Source organism: Sciurus carolinensis, chromosome 11 (genome assembly GCF_902686445.1).
Source record: "Sciurus carolinensis chromosome 11, mSciCar1.2, whole genome shotgun sequence".
NCBI lineage: Eukaryota > Metazoa > Chordata > Mammalia > Rodentia > Sciuridae > Sciurus > Sciurus carolinensis.
In genome coordinates, this window is record NC_062223.1 from 85,606,658 (window position 1) to 85,626,183 (window position 19,526).

Here is a 19,526-nt window from a genome sequence, read left to right on the forward strand (position 1 = left end):
CAGTCCATCCTACTTTGAATGGACTGACGGGGTGGTAACTGTAGGTAGGTGGGTGATGGCTGGAGGAGGTGGGCCTTTGGGGGCATGCCCTGGAAGGACTCAACTTCCATGCAGCCCCTTCCCCTTCCTCTCTGCTTCCTTCTAGGAGCAGAGAAGCACTCCTCCGTCATGCCCTTCCACCATGATGTGCTGCCTCACATTGGGTCTAGAGCAATGGAGTGGGCTGAACATGGACTGAACTTCTGAAATCATGAACCAAAATAAATTTTTCTTCCTCTAAGTTGTTCTTGTCAGCATTTTGGTCACAGCAGTGAAAAGCTGACCAACATACCTACTGTAAGAAGACCCATCATAGTTGATATTTAAAGGCTTTTATGTCTCCTGTTTCCCATATACTGTCATATCCTGGTGCAGAGACTGGGTTCAAAATAATAAGTTTATTATTTTCATCTGATTTTTGCAACTAAATGTAGCCTCATCCTTGAGGGCATGTCTGATCCATTTTGAACCCCTGACTCATATCCTGTCTAGCATTTTATAATTAATAGCCACACAATAAAACTTAAACCCATATACTTCTTAATATACCACATTACCTCTACGTTAGTCAGAAGATTTTATAATTCTCTAATTCCACGTGCAGCATCGCATAGCTAGAAACTTTATGCCTCTTTGCTGAAGATGGGATGGTGATCAGTCAATATAGGGTATGAATATCTGCTTCAAATTTGGGTCAAACATAACTTCATATTGAGAATCCACTCACAGGCCACCTTTTTTTTTTTTCAGTTTTATTTTGAAACAAAGTCCAGAATTTCCCGGGTTGGTCTTGAACTTGTGATCCTTCTGCCTCATCCTCTAGAGTACCTGGGATTACAGGCATAAGTCACCATGCCTTGCTCACTATCTTTAAGAAGAACCATGAATGAGGTTCATTCAACAAAGGACTTTTAGGCAGGAAAATGTTCCACTGACCTGGATTTATGAAAACTACGAACACAAAGAAAGCCCTCCTTAGTGATGGTTAGAATCCTCAGAATAGGAAGAGAGGGATGAATCCATTCAAAAGACTCTATTGGAACTTGTTAAAAAGATTTGTCTGGAAAGTAAGACCTATAGTTAATTTAAATAAGAATTATGATTTTAAGATAGAGGTCACTAGAAACCAAATATCCTGTTGGTTGCAAATTATCAGATCACATTGTATTTACTCATTCATTTACCTGTGGAACCAGATAATTGTATAAATGTTCTTAATAAAAATATGGGATCTTGGGTTTGAAAGGCCAAATCTGCCTTTTTTAAGAAAATTGAGGAAAAAAGTGTATGAAATAAACATGGTATGATACAATACAAAATATATTTTTAGATATAATGGAAGAGACTATAATGTGATAATTTGAAAAAGCATATTTTTTCCAAATTCATCAAATCATATACATTCATGTAGTTTTTGAATATCAACTAAATATCAATAAAGCTATTTTAAAAATCTGTTTTTAAAATGTAGAAAGAGTAACACAGATGGAAAACAAATTGTATAATTTTTAAAATAATAAAAAAGCTGAATGTTTTCCCTGATAAGAGGAGAATGATATCTAATGGGGGTGAGGGGTGGGGAGTGAGAGAAGAATGGGGGGACTTTAGATTATGTAGAGGGAAATGAGAGGGAGGAGGATATAAAAAATGGTGGAATGAGACAGACATCATTACCCTATGTACATGTATGATTGCATGAATGGTATGACTACATCGTATACAACCATAGAAACGAAATCATGTGCCCCATTTGTGTACAATGAATCAAAATGCAATCTGTAAAAAATTAAAAGCTTAAATAAGACAAAAAACTTTGAATCTAAAAATAATAATAAAAAATTATTTTGATGATGAAAAATTCCTTCTCACCTTTTATAAAGCATCACTGAAAGACAATAGTTTACCATAGAGGAGAGTTCTGGGCTTCCTACTTATAGAGGAAACAGCATAAAAGATAAAGTACAAGTACATTATAAAAAGAAAATCTAAGAGATGACTTTCTTTGTTAAGAGAGAACAATGGCAAAGTGGAGTGTGGGTGGGCCACGCCTTAATCCCCGCCACTCAGTTAACTGAGTTAGGAGGATCACAAGTTCAAGGCCAACCTGGGCAATTTAGAGAGATGCTATCTCCAAACAAAATACAAAAAGGAGTGGAAATGTAGCTCAGTGGTAGAATGCCCCTGAGTTCAATACAAAATACAGAAAGAAAAAAGCATGGGGGCGTGGGGGAGGGAGGCTGAAGGGTCGGGGGGTGGGGGAAAGAAAGAAAAGAGCATACACACACAGAATGCATCCCAAGGACTTTAGAATCAATTAGAACCAAAAGATTCAGAATTAAGAATTCGTTAATTTAGCCATACAATGTTTTCCTTATTTTTTTTTTGTTGTAAGGTAAGATGGTATGGATATAGGAAATACGAAGATCCATGTTAGTAATGTTTTACAAATGTAAACCTATAAAACTGAGGACTTTCCTGATACTCAGATTATGGTATTTTTCTTTTGGCATTAAAATGCCCTTCCTTCTATAACATGATGGCAATAATAAAGATCAGTTAAATTATGTATTATAATTGGTTTAGTAATTTTAGATATCTTACTTGACGTAATTAAGTTGTTGATGCCACATCAGATCCCTGATTTTTTTTTTTTATTCTGAAGTTATTAGCCAGGAAAATCTGTAAGTCTGAGAGCCTCCTCATTTAGATAAAGCCACACTGAAGGACGGGAACCCCAACAGGGATAGATTTATTTCCCAACTCATCTGAGGTACTTTTTGTATGCATTTTCTTAAAACTTTAGGACTGAGGAGAAAGGGGAGGAAAGGGTTTTCCCACTCCTAGAACAGGAAAACTGAAGTGCACTTCAGGTGTGAGGTAAATGTGAAATAGCAACAGTCCTTAATTTTTGAAAGAGTCACTTCAGTGGAGACAGATGACTCAAAGAAGACTATTGAAGGCTGAGAGAAAGGGTGGATTTCAAGTTTTTTAAACATTAAGAGGGCTGAAAGATAATATTTTCACATATCATAAAGGCAGACATATGGTTAATTTATGTAAAGTACTGTTTTAGGTAAAAGACATGGCTTATATCCTTGAAAATGGTCCCAGTGCTGATCTTGTGTTCTTTGCACCTACTGTAGTACATGTTAAAGAGAACACGCATGCTTTCAGTTTTGAGCAAAATGTCCTAAACCAGGTGTCTGCTGGGATGGCTTTGTGGGTGTAGGTCCTGTATTATTCAGGAACCCATGCTTGGTATGTATTCACCATCTTGATAATCTGAATTTTTGAACAAGGAGCTCTGCATTTTCATTTTGTACTGGGCCTCAAAAATTATGTAGTAGATGCTAGAAGTGGAAGTGGGGTTGCATGCTCTGCCATGTGCCGGGGTTTATGGAACAGGCAAGTCCATTGTATCCCTTAATTTATAGATATAGGGCTACTCTGGCTGCACTCTGTTGGCAGGAATGGGCAAGGACCTTATCTCTGGTCTCTGAGGACTTGCTCACTGTCATCACAAATACACATACTCCGCTTTCAAACTAGAGTACAAGATCTAGGTATCATACTCAACTGTTCATTCAATATTCAGCAAAGCACAGGTAGATGTATTAAAACTCATGTAATATTTAACATGACAATAAGGCAAACCCTGGAAAAAGATACATGTGAGCTAAAATTTCAGATGTTTAATGAGAGGGTAAATTGAGTCAAAGGCTTGGTACTTCTATATACTCTTAGAAAAGAGTGGATAGCTTAACACCCTGAACTTCAGATTCCTCATCTTAAAACTGGGGAAAAATAATACCTATTTACAGACATATTGTATCAAATAAGATTAAATATGTGAAAGCTATTCAATAAAGCCATATGGCATAGTAAGTAGGGGCACTGGACATCATGCTTGAGTCCTAGTCTCAGTTCAGCCTCTATGAGTGAGCACTGACCTCAGATTTTCTCATCTCTACAACAGGGATAATAATAGAACCTGTCCCAGAGAGGATTCGTGAGAATTAAATAAAATAAATCCATACAACTTACTCAAAAACTGGCACACAACAATTTGTATTAGCTATTTATTATGGTTACTATTTTTAAAGTACCTATAAATATTCATTATTATTTCTGTTCTTACTGACTTAGAATTAAAAGGAAAATGGATCTGAAATTTAACCCATAATAAATACAGCTTTGTCTGGTTCAATGAAGTTGAAAATTTTAATCTGAGATAATTACTGAAAAGGAGGGCTTATTATTTGAACAACAAGCAGAAAGGATCTCGATTAGGTTGGGAACAATTTGTGAGCCACAGGAAAATCAAGCAAACTTTTAGATAGAGTTAAACTCTCTCCAAGCAAATCACATTCCTAATATATGCCCTTGAATGATTCAGCATTTACTGCATGCCAGACTGTACAAATGTAGACTAAATCCTCCATCTTTTTAGTACCAGAAGTCCAGTAGAGGGGCAGGGGAGTCAACAGGCAGGAAGAGAGCTTGTGAAAGCTGGAGAAGAGCAGTTTATAAAGTGCTGAGGGTCTCAGAGGAGCATGTGCTCTCCTCAACTGGTTATTGATGATTTTCTTAACACCTTGTTCTGTTAAATCATCATGTTCAATTACCACTCAAAAAATTCATTCAAGGAATGTCAAAGAATTCCTAGGGTATGTCAAGTACTGGTCAGAGCCCAGATTAAAGGATAAATGTGTGTATCTATTTCCTTGCTCCCAACCTCACCTTCAAGTCTTAGGGTGAGAATGACTTCAGTTTTTTCATGCCCTCCCAGCTCACCATTCTCTCCTGTGAACACCCTGTGTTCCTCCTTTTACTGTTCTTCCTTTTCGAGCCAAAGTTGTTTGGTTGTTCTAGAAAGTAGAAATGTTGGACTCAGGCTAAGCACCTCCTTTGGAGTTGAAAGATTTCTGGAAATATGATTATTATGAGGTGAGGGTCAGGAAGCAGAATCCAGGTTGGTGGAATAAACTTTTCACTTTTTAGGGGCATAACAAATGTTTATTATTAATCTTTCTATCCTTGGAGCCTAGCATGGTATGAGGTGGATGGTTATGGCCCAGAAAAAGTTTTCTCAATGGCTGGCTGGTTGAATAGGTGAATGAATGAACTATAGGCCATCGGGATATTAATAACAATGAGATCTGGATTCTAGATCTTGTCATAGAAGGAAAGAGGAAAAATGAGATAGTCAATGAAAGGGTCATCCATGATACTGTTGCCCCTCTACCTATAGAAACCTACGAATTAAAAACCTTTTTAAAATTATTGGCAAGCTATGATTTTAGGGTATGAAGAAAACTCCTCCAAATCCCTAATGACTCCTCCTCCTTTCTATTTCTGGTGTAAAATTAGCTATGTGAAGAGAAAGCCTTTTATTTGACAATTAAGGATGCAATTAAAAATGCAAATGACTGAAAGAGTGAGCATAATACTAATGAATCTCAAAGTATAAAGGAAGAGTCAAATTTTATTCTGCTTTAGAGGAGGCACCAGTTTAGGAGGCTGATTCCAAGCACTTAAATAGATAAAAGGACTTTCTCCTTACTTAACAAATTCCATATGACAGGCTCCATTGTAGACTAAGTTTAACTTAATCCTAACAAGAATGTGAAGTAGGTATTATGTCCATTTTATAAATGAGACAGTCAAGATTTTACAATCAATAAGCTAGGAATTCCAGATGAGAAGCTAGGTCTATCTCAAGGAAATCAATTTAAAGTATAAAACAAAGAGAAATTTCATAATATGAATTTAACTAGTGTCCCTGCAGGATTAACTTCATCTTCACAGCATCATAGTACAAAAGCATGATTTTCTATGACAGACATATTTGGGTAAAGAATTTTGCTTGGATACAAAACACTTTTGCAGGTTATCTTTAAATCTCTTTAATTCTTCGAATAAGTTTCCTTCTTCCTCTGTGGAATGGGTATAATAATGATGTCTATGTCAGTGGACTGCTCTAAGATTTAAATGAAATTAGGAGTGAAGCTCTAGTATGTAATTCCTGGGTCCCTCATTATGTGGTCCATGCTATTCATCTGGACTTTGCAAAGACCTTTCCAGTTCTCTTTTGGTTTCTAGCTAGACTTTCTCCAAATTTTCTGCTTCAGCCTACTCAACTGTTTTGGGTACATGATCACGTCTTTCTTCCAGAAAGATTTTAAGAGAGAAGAGTAACTCTGGATTGACTTCCTATTCTGCAGTAACATGTCATCTTTAATAACTTTCCCTGTGAATAAATGGTGATGCTACTAAATAAGAGTATATGAGTGAAGAATTGAGAGGCAGTACAAATACTATTGTCAGCTAACCCTGTGAAAAATACTAGGCAGGAGGGTACACATAGCTGACAACAACATTCTCTGGGGACAGTGGCTGAGAGCATGTTGGGTCAATGTTGAGGGAAGAAAATAAAAACATGACTTATAACACATTCTACAGATTTCCTGGTCTCTTCCAGTTGAGTGAAGGGATATGCTACCATTCAAAGGAAAACAGATACCCAGAGTCTCTTACCTATATGATGATGTTGCTTTCCCTTCCCACAAAATCAGTCACATGGGAACAACCTGTTCCCATATATAAAAGGCCATCAGAGCTGAGTGTCTTTGGGGGGATTTGTTTTCTCAATTATACCCTTGGTATCACTTCCAGCCTGAGTTCTCTGGAATAGAAAGCCTAACTGTGTTGGGAATGAGGTTTGACCTTGCTCTCACCCTAGTCCTCTCACTGAGGTGGTGTAGGTTGTTTGTGCACATCTAAATCCATTATTAAATTAGACCTAGATTAAAACAGAGTCAGACTTTAGGAGACAAATAAAGTAACTTGAATGATCTTACAATGTCAAATATTTCCTGGGAAATACAGAACTATCAGGCAATGCCTGGTCTCGAGGATACAACCAGCTCAGTTGGGATTAGACTTCCATAGAATTGTTTAAAGACCTTGATTTTTTTTTTTAACCTGTGTTTTTAATTTTTAAAAATTTTATTTATTTATTTATTTTTACAGATTGCAGTTTGATTCATTGTACACAAATGGGGTAAAACTTTTCATTTCTATGGTTGTACACAATGTAGATTCCCAACATTCATGTAATCATACATGTACATAGGGTAATGATGTTTGTCTCAGGCCACTATCTTTCCTTCCCCTGCCCTCTCCCCACCTCATTTCCCTGTATGCAATCCAAAGTTGCTCCATTCTTCTCTTATCCCTCCACACCCACCCTCCCTGTTATGTATCATCATCCACTTATCAGAGAAAACATTTGGCCTTTGGTTTTTGGGGATTGGTTTATTTCATTTAGCATGATATTCACCAGCTCCAACCATTTACCTGCAAATACTATAATTTTATTGTTTATGGTTGAATAATATTCCATTGTGTATATATATCACAGTTTCTTTATCCATTCATCTATTGAAGGGCATTTAGGTTGATTCCACAATCTGGCTATTGTGAATTGAGCTGCTGTAAACATTGATGTGGCTGCATCACTGTAGTAGGCTGATTTTTAATCCTTTGCACATAAACTGAGGAGTGGGATAACTGGGTCAAATGGTGGGTCCATTCCAAGTTTTCTGAGGAATCTCCATACTGCTTTCCAGAGTGGCTGCACCAATCTGCAATCCCACCAGCAATGTATGAATGTACCTTTTTCCTCACATCCTCACCAACACCTATTGTTGCTTGTATTCTTGATAATCACCATTCTAATTGGGATGAGATGAAATCTTAGGGTAGTTTTGATTTGCATTTCTCTTTACTAGAGATGTTGAACATTTTTTCATATATCTGTTGATTACTTGTAGATCTTCTGTGAAGTGTCTGCTCAGTTCCTTAGCCCATTTATTGATTGGGTTCTTTGTATTTTTGGTGTAAAGTTTTTTAAGTAAAGACCTTGATTTTTACATTGTAATATTATCTTTCACCTCTGGATAGGAAAGACAGACATGAAATTCATTAATTTATTTAATTAACAAATATTTTATTTAGCTCTGTGACATGAGGCATTAGAAACAATAAAATTAAGATATTAACTGGGATTTGCAGATTCAGCATTGAAAGGTACCTTCACTTCCTTCAAAGTTCAAGGAACTTTACCATGAAACCTTCCTAAGGACAAGAGTGATCACTATTTTAACAGACTAGCTTCAAATACTGGTGATCTTCTGCATACATTTAATTGTGGGAAGCTTTGCAGGCATGTTTTAAGGGTTAAATTAGAATAATAATTGCAAAACATAAAACACATAGGGTATTGGGGAAACAATTCTTAGAATGGTGAGCTGCATACTATATACTGCAGATCCAGACTGAACAGTTTGAGGAAAGGACGTTCATGTTCTTATTCATCTCTGTACTTAACATCGACTGTAGGCTGGTGCATAGTAGGTAATTACATGCACCATGCTTATTGAGCAAAAGAATTAATGTTCTCGTGAGTCAATGTACAGGAAAGTTATGTTAAACAATGGGACAAGAGCTGACCTGGGTACAGTTGTTGTGCCATAGCCTTGGAGGCAAAACTTGTGTTAGCAGAAAGTTTGAGTAAAGTATAGAATGAGAGCACCTATAAAAGAGTGTTTCAAGTTCCAAACAGAACTGTGAGTGAGGGACTGGAAGAATTCAGAGGGGAAGTAGTTAAGGACATTGATGTCTATGAAGAAGTGGAAGGGTCAGTTGTATATGTAGTGAGTTTTTTTTTTTTTTTTCTTTAAGTTAAATCATCTCGTGACTCCTACTGAATTCTCTTAAGGTTCTTTCTCTGGGTACAATCTTGTTTATGCTGAGAAATGCCTGAGGAGTTGACAAAACTGAGCATTCTGAAATCTTGGAATCCTGGCTTTCCTCTTCTGACTTCATAGGGTATGGAGCAACCAAAATTTAAAAGGTTACCAAGAAGCCTGTCTTCCTTTCCTTGCTGAAGAAAGCAATGGGACAAGGGAGGTTCATTCCACTGCTGAAAAAACAATATCTGTTTACAACCAGTTCTACTGTCTCTTTGTCCTTCAGGGAAATGGTGGATTTTTAAATGAATATCACCAATGCTTATTGACTGCATTCTATGTATTTTACTTAATCCTTACATCCACTTATGATATCCCATTACTATTCTCATTTTCATAGAGGTTAAAGTAAGAGAGAAAGAGAGATCTGTCCAAGGTCATACAGTTAGTAAGTGACAGGACCATGAATCAAAAGATTTTGTGTCCAGCAAAATCTACAGCTGTGTTCTTAAACACCACCCTCCAATGTCTAACAGGACCTGTATGACTATGCTCATGTGTGGCCTGATTCTGTGAGTTTAAGGAATCATTTAATTCTCTGAGTTTCAGTTTCTCCACCTGGAGAAATGAAGGCAATATCCCCTGACTTATAGGGTTGCTGGGAGAATCATATGAGATGACGAATGTAAAACACCAGCATAATAGTTGACATGAAGGAAGTGTATGATAAACATTTCCCTCCACTCCCATTCTTCATCTATGTCCAGGAAAACTGCCTACCACGTTGACTACAACACTGAGTCTAGGGTTTTCTGAGATACTAAGATACTAAATGTAATGTAGTCAACCTGCCTTCTTCTGTTTGTGTACTATGTAATGGGTCTGGAATCCTCCTTGTTTACCTGAAAGTTCTAAATCATGGCCCATCAGTGAATTATTAGTTCAAGTTAATAGTTTGTGACCATCATTTAAAAAATCAAAAGCCAAAATCACATAGAATGGAAAATAAAAAAATATACTGTACATAAAAAATGTTATTATTTAATGAAAAAATTCTTTCACTTTTATATTTCTTTCACCTTTATTTATAGGGTCATGATAAAGAATATTTTTAAAACCTTGGGTTAAAAGATTTAAGTATTTGGGTGAACTCATGTAAGACCTTCAAGTATCGATGAAAATTATAAAAATGCTGAAGAAAGAAATTGAAGACCTTAGAAAATGGAAAGACCTACCATGTTCATAGATAGATATAATTAATATAATCAAAATAGCCATATTATCCAAAGCAATTTACAGTTTCAATACATTGCCAAAAATGCAGTGCCCAAATATATTTATTACAGAACCAGAAGACAAAAAAAGTCCTAAGATTAATCTAGAAGAATAAAAGACCCAGAATAGCCATAGAAATTCTAAGCAAAAAGAGTCTGCAGGCATCACAATATACCTGACTCAAATTGTACTACAGAGTTATAGTCACAAAACAGCAAGGTATTAGCATAAAAACAGATTTGAAGATTAATGGAAGATAGAGAGACAAATCCACGTAAAGACAGTCATCTGATCCTTGACAAAGGTGCCAAAAGCATAAGTTGGAGAAAAGACAGCTTCTTTAATACATGGTACTGAGAAAACTGGATAACTATATGTAGAAGAAATAAACTAGACCCCTACCTTTCACCGGTACAATCAACTCAAAGTAGATAAAAGACCTAAGAATTATATCAGAAACAGTGAAAGTAGAAAACATGAACAACACTCTTAACATATGGGGACAAGCACCAAACTTCCTTAATAAGATGCCTAAAACTCAAGAAATAAAACTAAGAATCAATAAGTGGAATAGCATTAAATTAAAAAGTTTCTGCATAGCAAAGGAAAAAATTAAGAATTGAAGAAGGAACCTACAGAAAGGGAGAAAATCTTTGCCAGCTATTCTGACAGGGGATTAATAACCAAACATATAAAGAATTTTAAAAACTTAACACTAAACAAACCTAATAATTCACTCAATAAACGGGTAAAAGATCTAAAGAGACATTTCTGAAAAGAAGAAATACAAATGGTTAACAAATATATGAAAAATGTTCAAGATCCTTAGCAATCAGGAAAATGCAAAACAAAACTACACTGAAATTTCATCTCACCCCAGTCAGAATGGCAATCACCATGAATAAAACTAACAATAATTACAGGCAAGGAAGTGAGAAAAAAAGGTTCATTTATACATTGTTGGTGGGATTGCAAATTAGTACAACCACTTTGGAAAGCAGTATGGGGATTTCTCAAAAGACTAGGAATGGAACGACCTTATGACCCAGGTATCCCACTTCTTGGTGTTTACCCAAAAGAACTAAATCAGCAAACTATAGTGATATAGGCACATCAATGTTTGTAGCAGTACAATTCACAATATTCAAGTTTAGTCCAGGTGCCCATCAACAGATGAATGGATAAAGAAAATGTGGCATATATACACACAATGGAGTTCTACTCAACCATAAAGAAGAATAAAATATCATTTGCTGGTAGATGGATTAAATTGGAGAACATCATGCTAAGTGAAATAAACCAGACTCAGTCAAGGATCGAATGTTCACTGTCATTTGCGGAAGCTAAAGAGATAAAAGGAATAAAAAAGGGGATTTCATTGAAATAGAAGGGAGAGCAACAGAGTAAGGAACCAAGGGCTAGGGAGGAGGGGAGGCAAAGAGGAAGTCAATAAAATTATGCTATATGCATGTATGGACATATCATAATGCATTCCAATTTTATATATAACTATACTGCACCAACTAAATAGGTAAATAAATAGAAGGAAGACCAATATAGTAGAGAGATGGGGTCAAGGTGAGGGAGGAGGGAAAGAAAGAACAAAGTACTGGGGATTGAAATGGAGAAAACTATGTATATGCATTTATGAACATGTCAAAACGAACTCCACTATTATGTATAATTACAAAGTACTAAAAATAAAAAAAAAATTAAAAGAATCAATTCAGTTCTTCCTGCATTATGGTACAATCAAGATTCCAGGGCTTTTTAGGGTTAAAAGAATTCTTATAAAAACACTTATACTGCATTAGTTGTCTTCCATTTGTCCCCACTAGACATGAGTTTCTTGTAGACATTAAACATGATGGTTACTGTCCTCAGTCCTTAGTGTCTTTTACAGTTTAAGCATGGAACATACACTCAAAACATGCTTCATGAATGCGTGAATAAACCCTAGCAATCATAACACTGATTGCCTTTTCAGTACTGATCCTTAAAATCAATTCACAATAAAGAGGTTATTTACTTGAACTTTCAAAATTAGTGTCTTTTATTAACAAATGATCATGAGGTAAATGAAGCTAACTTCTGTAAAATCTTAAGAAGATGAAGATTTAACCTCCCTAGCACGAGCAAAGTGGGGGCAAGGATTGGTGTTGTTGTTGTTGGTGGTGGTGGTGTTTGTCTGTGTGAATAGGTTAGAGGGAACTCTGAGAGGAAGAGCAATTTTGTGGTGTAGACAAATATTGTACTAAGGCAGTTAAACTGTCATAGAACAAAAAGTTCACTTCCTTTTGAATTTAGGTTTTAGCTTCATAGAAAAAAAAGAATAACAAGGAAAGTCTATATGCCCTGTAGCATAGATTATCTTACATTAAAAATCCAAAGAGGTCTGTGTTTTAATTTTTCCTCTCAATTAACCCATTTCTCAATCCAATAGCTAACAGAAGCCAACTCAGAATCCAAACTACATTCAACAACTGAAATGCCGTAAGCTTAGACCTAGGGGGTTGAAATGACACGGGAGAAGGATGTGTTGGGGGAAGAGATCTGATTCTGCCACAAACATCCGTGGAATCCCAGGCAAACCTATTCTCTCCTGGGGCCTTGCTTTCCTCTTCTGTGAATTAGACAGTGGATCTGGGGACAGTTAAGGTTCCTTCCAGATTTAGGATTATATAAAGCTAAGCAAAATGAGGAGAATAATAGTCTAGGATGTCAATTTCAGATTAAAGAGGCATGCTCATCAGCTTATATTTATACAGTCTGAGAAACCCTGCTACAAATTTATTTTGAGAAAGCAAGTAGTTGACTTTCTAAAATAAGCATACACCAACTGGCTTTGGTCCTATTTCAGAGCTCTAGATGAATCAAGTATCTCTATGAAAATCTTAGAGTCAAAAGTGGTATTGTTGGTGGAAGGGGAAGTCAAAGATAGAAACCTGCTGAATCTTCTTTGGTGAGGATTCTGTTTAGGCTTTGCTATTCCATTTCATGTTCTTGCCTGTTTTGTTGCTGTTGTTCGTTGAAGTGGGGAGGGGGTGTCTATTTTTACCACTTTGCTTGAGAACAAGGCCAGGGGTTCTTACAAGTTCTTTCCTTCTGATCTTACTATATGCATGACCCATATTTCTTATTCTGTGTCTCTTACAGACATTTAGATGCTGAAGTCAGTCCTCTAAGTACTACTTATGTATTAAATGAATGTGGAAACCAAATACTATATTTGTATATATTTTAGGGATTTTATTGGGAAATTTTCTAAGAAGGGTCAAGTATTTTTGACTCTTACTTAAAAGTTTTCTCCTTTCAATACAATTTTCAACTATTACTTCCTTATTTGTCATCCCTTCTTAAGGTGTTTTATGTATATATAGTATATATAACATATAATGTATGTATATATAAAATATATAAATATATATGTATGTGTGTGTGTGTATATATATATATATAGAGAGAGAGAGAGAGAGAGAGAGTGTGTGTGTGTGTGTGTGTATGTATTTTTTTTTTGTACCAGGGATGCTCAACCACTGAGCCACCTACCCAATAAAATATTTTTTTACTTTGAGACAGGGTCTTGCTAAGCTGCTTAGGGCTTTGCTAAGTTGCTGAGGCTGGCTTTGAACCCATGACACTCCTGCTCAGCCTCTTCAGTCCTTGGGATTACAGGTATGCACTACTGATGGTTATATTTTTATATGCCATTTAAGCAAAGGTTTGAGTCTAATTAATGTTTTCAAATAAGTGTACTCATTTCATATAATATCATAGCCTTTCATTTAACTTTGCCCATCTTCCACAGCTTAATTAAAGGCTATTACCAGTACATTTTTATCAAATTTCCTCTAGTGCATTAACAATATTCTACACATTCCATTTTTTAATAAGATCCCAACATTTGGTAATTTTTCCTTCCAGAGTCATTCTATAAAGTCATTTCAATAGCATTAACTTATTGATCTCTATCCTGTTAACCTGGCTTTTCCCTGTTTGCTACCCCAAATTAAAATGCTTAAAGATTAAAAAAAATATTTTGTATTTATACAACACAAGTATAATAGAAGTAGTCAAAAATGGGGTTAATTTTCCATTGTATTTGTGATGTCACTGCAAGACAAGTTCTAGAGTGGTTCTCAACAGTGTCTTTACAGATTACAATGAAATGTACCAAGATTATCTTCTGAAATGCAGTTGCCCAATCTGGAAGGTTAACAGTCTGTTTTATTGTTTTTTTTTTTAATCTTGGGGGACCCCTGAGGTGCTAATACTTCAGGAATAATAAGGGAATCTATGCTTGTCAGAGTGGCTGGTAATTCAAGGCCCTAGAGAACCTTTCATCTGCAGAAAGCCCACTCCCTGCTTACTCTGCTGTGCCTACCTAACGTATAGGAAAGACAACTTTATAGCCAAGTGGAACCAAGGACAAGTTCAATTCAAGTACATCATTTTGTATCTATAACATGAGCCTCCTGCGAGGAAAGGAAAATAAGATTTCAGGTGAGGAGGATATGACTTCAGATGAGCATCAGATCAAATTCTGTGCCACATCAGGAAGAGGAGAATATAAAGGTTGTGGGTGTAGTTTCTCCAAACAGTACATAGATTCGTTTTGACCATTACATAGGCATTACTTCCCCACTTCTGGCTATTAGTACCTATACTACTTTTAAAAGTCCAGTTAGCATGGATGAATTTTGTCTTATAAGAGACTGGTGCCAGTAAGAGGAGCGTGTTATAGTTGAGCATCTGAGGCTCTCGCCCAAGAGGTCATTACAGGAATGAGAGACAGGAAGGAATTTTGAGTTACAATCATTTTTTTTTCCTGGTAAATTAATGAGTTTTGCAGGTCAGGAACAATGAACTTTTAAGGTCTGAGAAACAACTGGTGATGAAATGTCACAGAACAGTTTTCCATTAAAACTTTTATAGAAAGCATGTAACTCTCTAGAATAATACTGAATTCAAATCAATACAAACAAAGTCAACATCAAGCATAAAGGAAATGATCAGGCATATTTTCTTAGACTGATGGTGAGCAAATGTCCTGGGCTTTGGTCCATATATTTAAGATGTATCAGAAATGCAAATGTTTCTTATTCTTCAGTAACCTATGCCAGGAACTCTAGCCTGTATCATAGTATTTTTAAAGAATAACTTGATAAAAGCAGGGACCTTTAAATAATTTAACCTAATAACATTTAAAAAATATTTTCTTAAATGTAAGGTCTTTCAGTAGCACATCCATGAGTGTGGTTTAATTAGAACATAATTCATTGTTAAAAGATGGTGCCTTTGTTTCCCCAAGCCGGATTGCTCACACAGTGCAGACCAGAGTAAGAAATGCTCCGTTGCCTACCTGACATAGAGGGAGCGTTTCTGATTGGTTCGCAGGGACCCAGACCCGGAGCTCATGCTGTGGTTCATCATCTGCTCTCGTAGGTCATGGATTTTGGCCTCAAATCGAGCGTAATCTGGGAATGGAAACAAAATGGTAAATTTGGTTCTGCGCTGATAAAGGAGAGAGGAGAGAGAGAAAGGACAGGGGTGGGATGGGGTGGGGGGCCGTGTGTGGAGTGCAAGCGCAAGCGCACACGCTACTCTATTGCCAAGGCAGCCACTCATCTACTTATTGGTTCCTTTGTCAAGCAAAAGGAAGATGCCCAACTCCAGAAGAGTATGCTTGCTCACTATTATTTTTTCTTCACAAGCACTCACAAAAGAAGAAGGAATCAGTTACTTCACAAAAGTCACCAAGAAAGCATACTGCCATCAAATCCTCAGCTTGTGCAAAGTCCACAGGAAAGATAAGCAGAGGGAGAATGTGGGGCAGGATGGGAGGGAGCATCCTCCTGGTAATGGAAATGTTCTCTATCTTGGTTGCAGTGGTGGATATAGGTATCTGAAGATGTGATTAAATTACATAGAACTACACACACACATACACATACACACACAGTATAAGTAAAACTGAGAAAATCTATATAATATTGATGAGTTGTTTCAATGTCAATGTCAATAATATAGTGCTAAATTTTGAAAAATATTACAATTGGAAAAAACTAGAGTAAAAGGGATATGAAATCCATTTCTTACAACTTCATGTCAGTCTATTCATCTCAAAGTTTAACACTTAATTTATAAAAGAGAGAAAACAAGTTGGTTGGATTCCCAACACTAGGAGGTGTTGAGTCTGTAGTTACTCTTAGCTTGATAGACTAGAGATCACTGTTTGGTGATAGTTGTGTAAGAAATGTCATTTAATTTGACTAAGTTTATTTCTGAGGAGGGCTGCTAGAAGTTGACCACTAGGTATCATACCTTAATTGTCCCTATAACTTTGCCTACATACCAAACTTCACCAATTCTAAGATGTGCAATATATTTAAATCAGGAGAGAGATGTTAAAGCTAGGGGTAGAAAACACAGTCATATAAAATATATTTTAGATATATTGAAAAAACTTGAAAAAAGTATATATGTTCCAAAAATCAAGGAAATAGAGGTATTGCAATACTATCGTGCTACTCATAGGAAAAAAATTACCATGTCAATCTAATAAAAAAGAGGAAGCACAAATAAGTTTAAAGGTACTTATTAATTATCATGTAAATTTTTGAAGTTTCAATATTCTTGATCATAATCTAAACATTTTTCTATCATGGCCTTGGCAGAGGAGTGTCTTGCTTTAATAAAAGCCAGTAGGCAAAAATGGACATGTTGGCATCCTCCTGTAATCCCAGTGTGCAGGTGGTTGAGGCAGGAGGATCTCAAGTTCAAGATCAGTCCTGCAACTTAGTGAAGCCTTAAGTAACTGAGAGAGCTCCTATCTCGAAATAAAAAATAAAAAAGCTGGGGATGTAGCTCAGTGGTAGAACATCCCTCAGTTCAATCCCCAGTACAAAAGGAAAAAAAAAAAGAAAAAGAAAGAAAAGCCAATAGGTGAGAGGCTCAAATTACCTACAGACGAATGTGAAAATGTTAATTCAAAATATAATTACAAAGAAGTGCATCATGAAGAATTTTAATAGAGGTCTTTAGTGTACTTCAAAAAACAAATTGATGTTCAGTTCAATTTATTCACATCTTTTATGAAAATAAGAATGACTAAATGAACATAATAAAAGATGATCTACTTAGAGAATATTTCAAATTCTTTATAATAAGAAGTTCCATAAAATTAATTTAAATTTCAACTTACTGAATATTTATTAGTTATTATAGGGCAGGCTTTTCTCAAAGATCTGACATTAGTTTCTGCCCATAGACAACAAGATAATAAGCTCTAAATGTTAAATATGTTTAAAAGTTAGTACTCTAAAGATAAACCATAGGAGTTGTCTGGTAATTTCTAGTGCTTAAGGAAGGCTTCTAAATTTGGAAGTTTTCCTGCTAAAACTTAGCTTCAAATAATTAGGTCCTAAATGGTTAAATAAACAGAACACATATTTTAACGTACAATCTACTCCCTATAAATTAAGACAATTTATTTCATTCCATTTTACTAGCAAGAGAAAATACTTATTTCTATTGATATGATACTGTTTGCAGATTTAAATCATTTTGAGCAAGCCATATTCTCTTGCTACACTAAAAGAGGCAATTAACATTTATTGCTGGCTACATGGCAGACTATGTTCAGAGTTTTATGGGCCTTATGTCATTTATTTAAGTTAAACAAAATTAAATCCATGTATAAAAAATTGAACTATATAGGAAAACGCAAAATAAAAATTGAAAGGTCCTCTTACATCTTCTGCCTTTCCCTACCTTCTCTCTCACTGTTATACTTCCCCATAGCTCACCCTAAACGCAGACATGTATGATTTTATGTTGGATATGTTTTTGCATGTATACACATACAAACCTCACACCTGAGACCATGTCTACATGTTGTGCTGAGATTTTTCCCCTTTTTAACAGTGTAACATGAATTTTTTTCCTACCTTCTACCAAATATATAAGTATTATTTTAAAATATCCTTAATTATATTTCCTAGTTTAGACTAGTTTAACAGTTCCCATTTCATTAGATATTAGGCCTATCCAGCGTTTTGCTTCATAAACAGGGACCTCAGTGTATGTGTGCACAAAAACCATTCAATGCCCCTTAGCATTTCCCAGAGAGAAGGACTGATCTGGTCTAAGACACACAGTGTGAACTCTTAGCTTCCTCTGATTCATGCTCAATAATGCTACTTGATAAATATACCTATCTCCCCTAGGTACCACTAAATCTCCCTCTGGAGACATTGGAGTCTATCTTCTACAAATTTGATGAATTTACTGTCGATAATAAAAATTGTGAAATTCCTCCATCTGTCTGCCTAAGCATTTTATTCAGTGCTACTTCCCTACTCCATTTGATCAATCTGCTACTTTATTACATTTATCATACCAACCTGCAGTTATTTGAGCAGTTGCCCATCTTCCCACTAGACTGAGCTCTCTTAGGTAGATGCCATGTTTTACTCTCTCTGGAATTCTCTGTGCCTATATAGTCTCTGACATGCAAGAGGCATTTAATAATAGGTGCTCAATGCACATTTTCTGAATGAATGAATGAGGACAGAGGTAATGAACAAAATCATTGGGTTAAAAAAAAAAACTCAGTTACAAAAATGCCTGCAGGTATTGCAATTGCCCAATTTCAATGTTATGTTTTGCTATGAAGAAAGACAACATTCATCTTACCTTTTTCTAGAATAAATATGCAAATGCCACTTATTGTTCTCCAGGCTGTCTGTGATCTTCTCATCTCATCAGATCACACATTGGAAACATTTCTCTAATACTTAACATATTAATACAGTCAGCACTTTGTCAGGCTGTAAGGACTTTTTAAGGTCTTATGATTAAGGCAAGTAATACCACAGAGGATACTTGCCTTAATAATAAGTTGTATTTTCTTTAACTGTATGGCTCCTTAGATACCCAAAATATTTTCTGCAATGCTTTTGGAATGTTTGACGGGATTCATATTCTAGACTGTTTAAATTCCCCATGACAAATGATTTATATTGTATTTGCCTTATGTGCAATTCATCCTATTCTTTACTTCGCCATTTTGATAATTATCTTGAACATAAATCTTGTGTTCAAAGGTGTTTATCCCTCTCTTTGTTCCTTTTTGAAACCAAAACTGAGGTATTTTCATCAGAGCAAAATTGGATTTAGGTTTACAAATACAAATGGTGTGTGTTTGCAGGTGGGGAGTTGCTTGTTTCCAGCTTCTCAGAGATCAACAAGTTTGCAATTGAAATGCTGTAGAAACAAACAGGAAATTCGCTACATAAATTGTGAAATATTAATCTTTGCTTTATAAAAATGCTGAAAATTACATTTTCAAATAGTTAAAGTTCAAAAACCTACCACACCATTTAACAGTCATCCTCTTTCCCTTTCCAAAATGTTTTTTTCCTATCTATAATCTCCCCCTTGGAACATTTTTCTATC

The 19,526-nt window shown here is 35.7% G+C and overlaps 1 protein-coding gene across 17 annotated transcripts in view; it reads right to left on the reverse strand.

The window, feature by feature from the left end:
* Dlg2 (discs large MAGUK scaffold protein 2) overlaps positions 1-19,526 on the reverse strand; it is a 2,079,243-nt gene that overhangs the window by 161,877 nt on the left and 1,897,840 nt on the right. For all 17 annotated transcript variants that reach the window (XM_047516979.1, XM_047516993.1, XM_047516982.1 and 14 more), the window contains one exon: positions 15,430-15,544. In XM_047516979.1, coding sequence (XP_047372935.1) covers positions 15,430-15,544 — 115 coding nt within the window. The remainder of the gene's footprint in view (positions 1-15,429; positions 15,545-19,526) is intronic.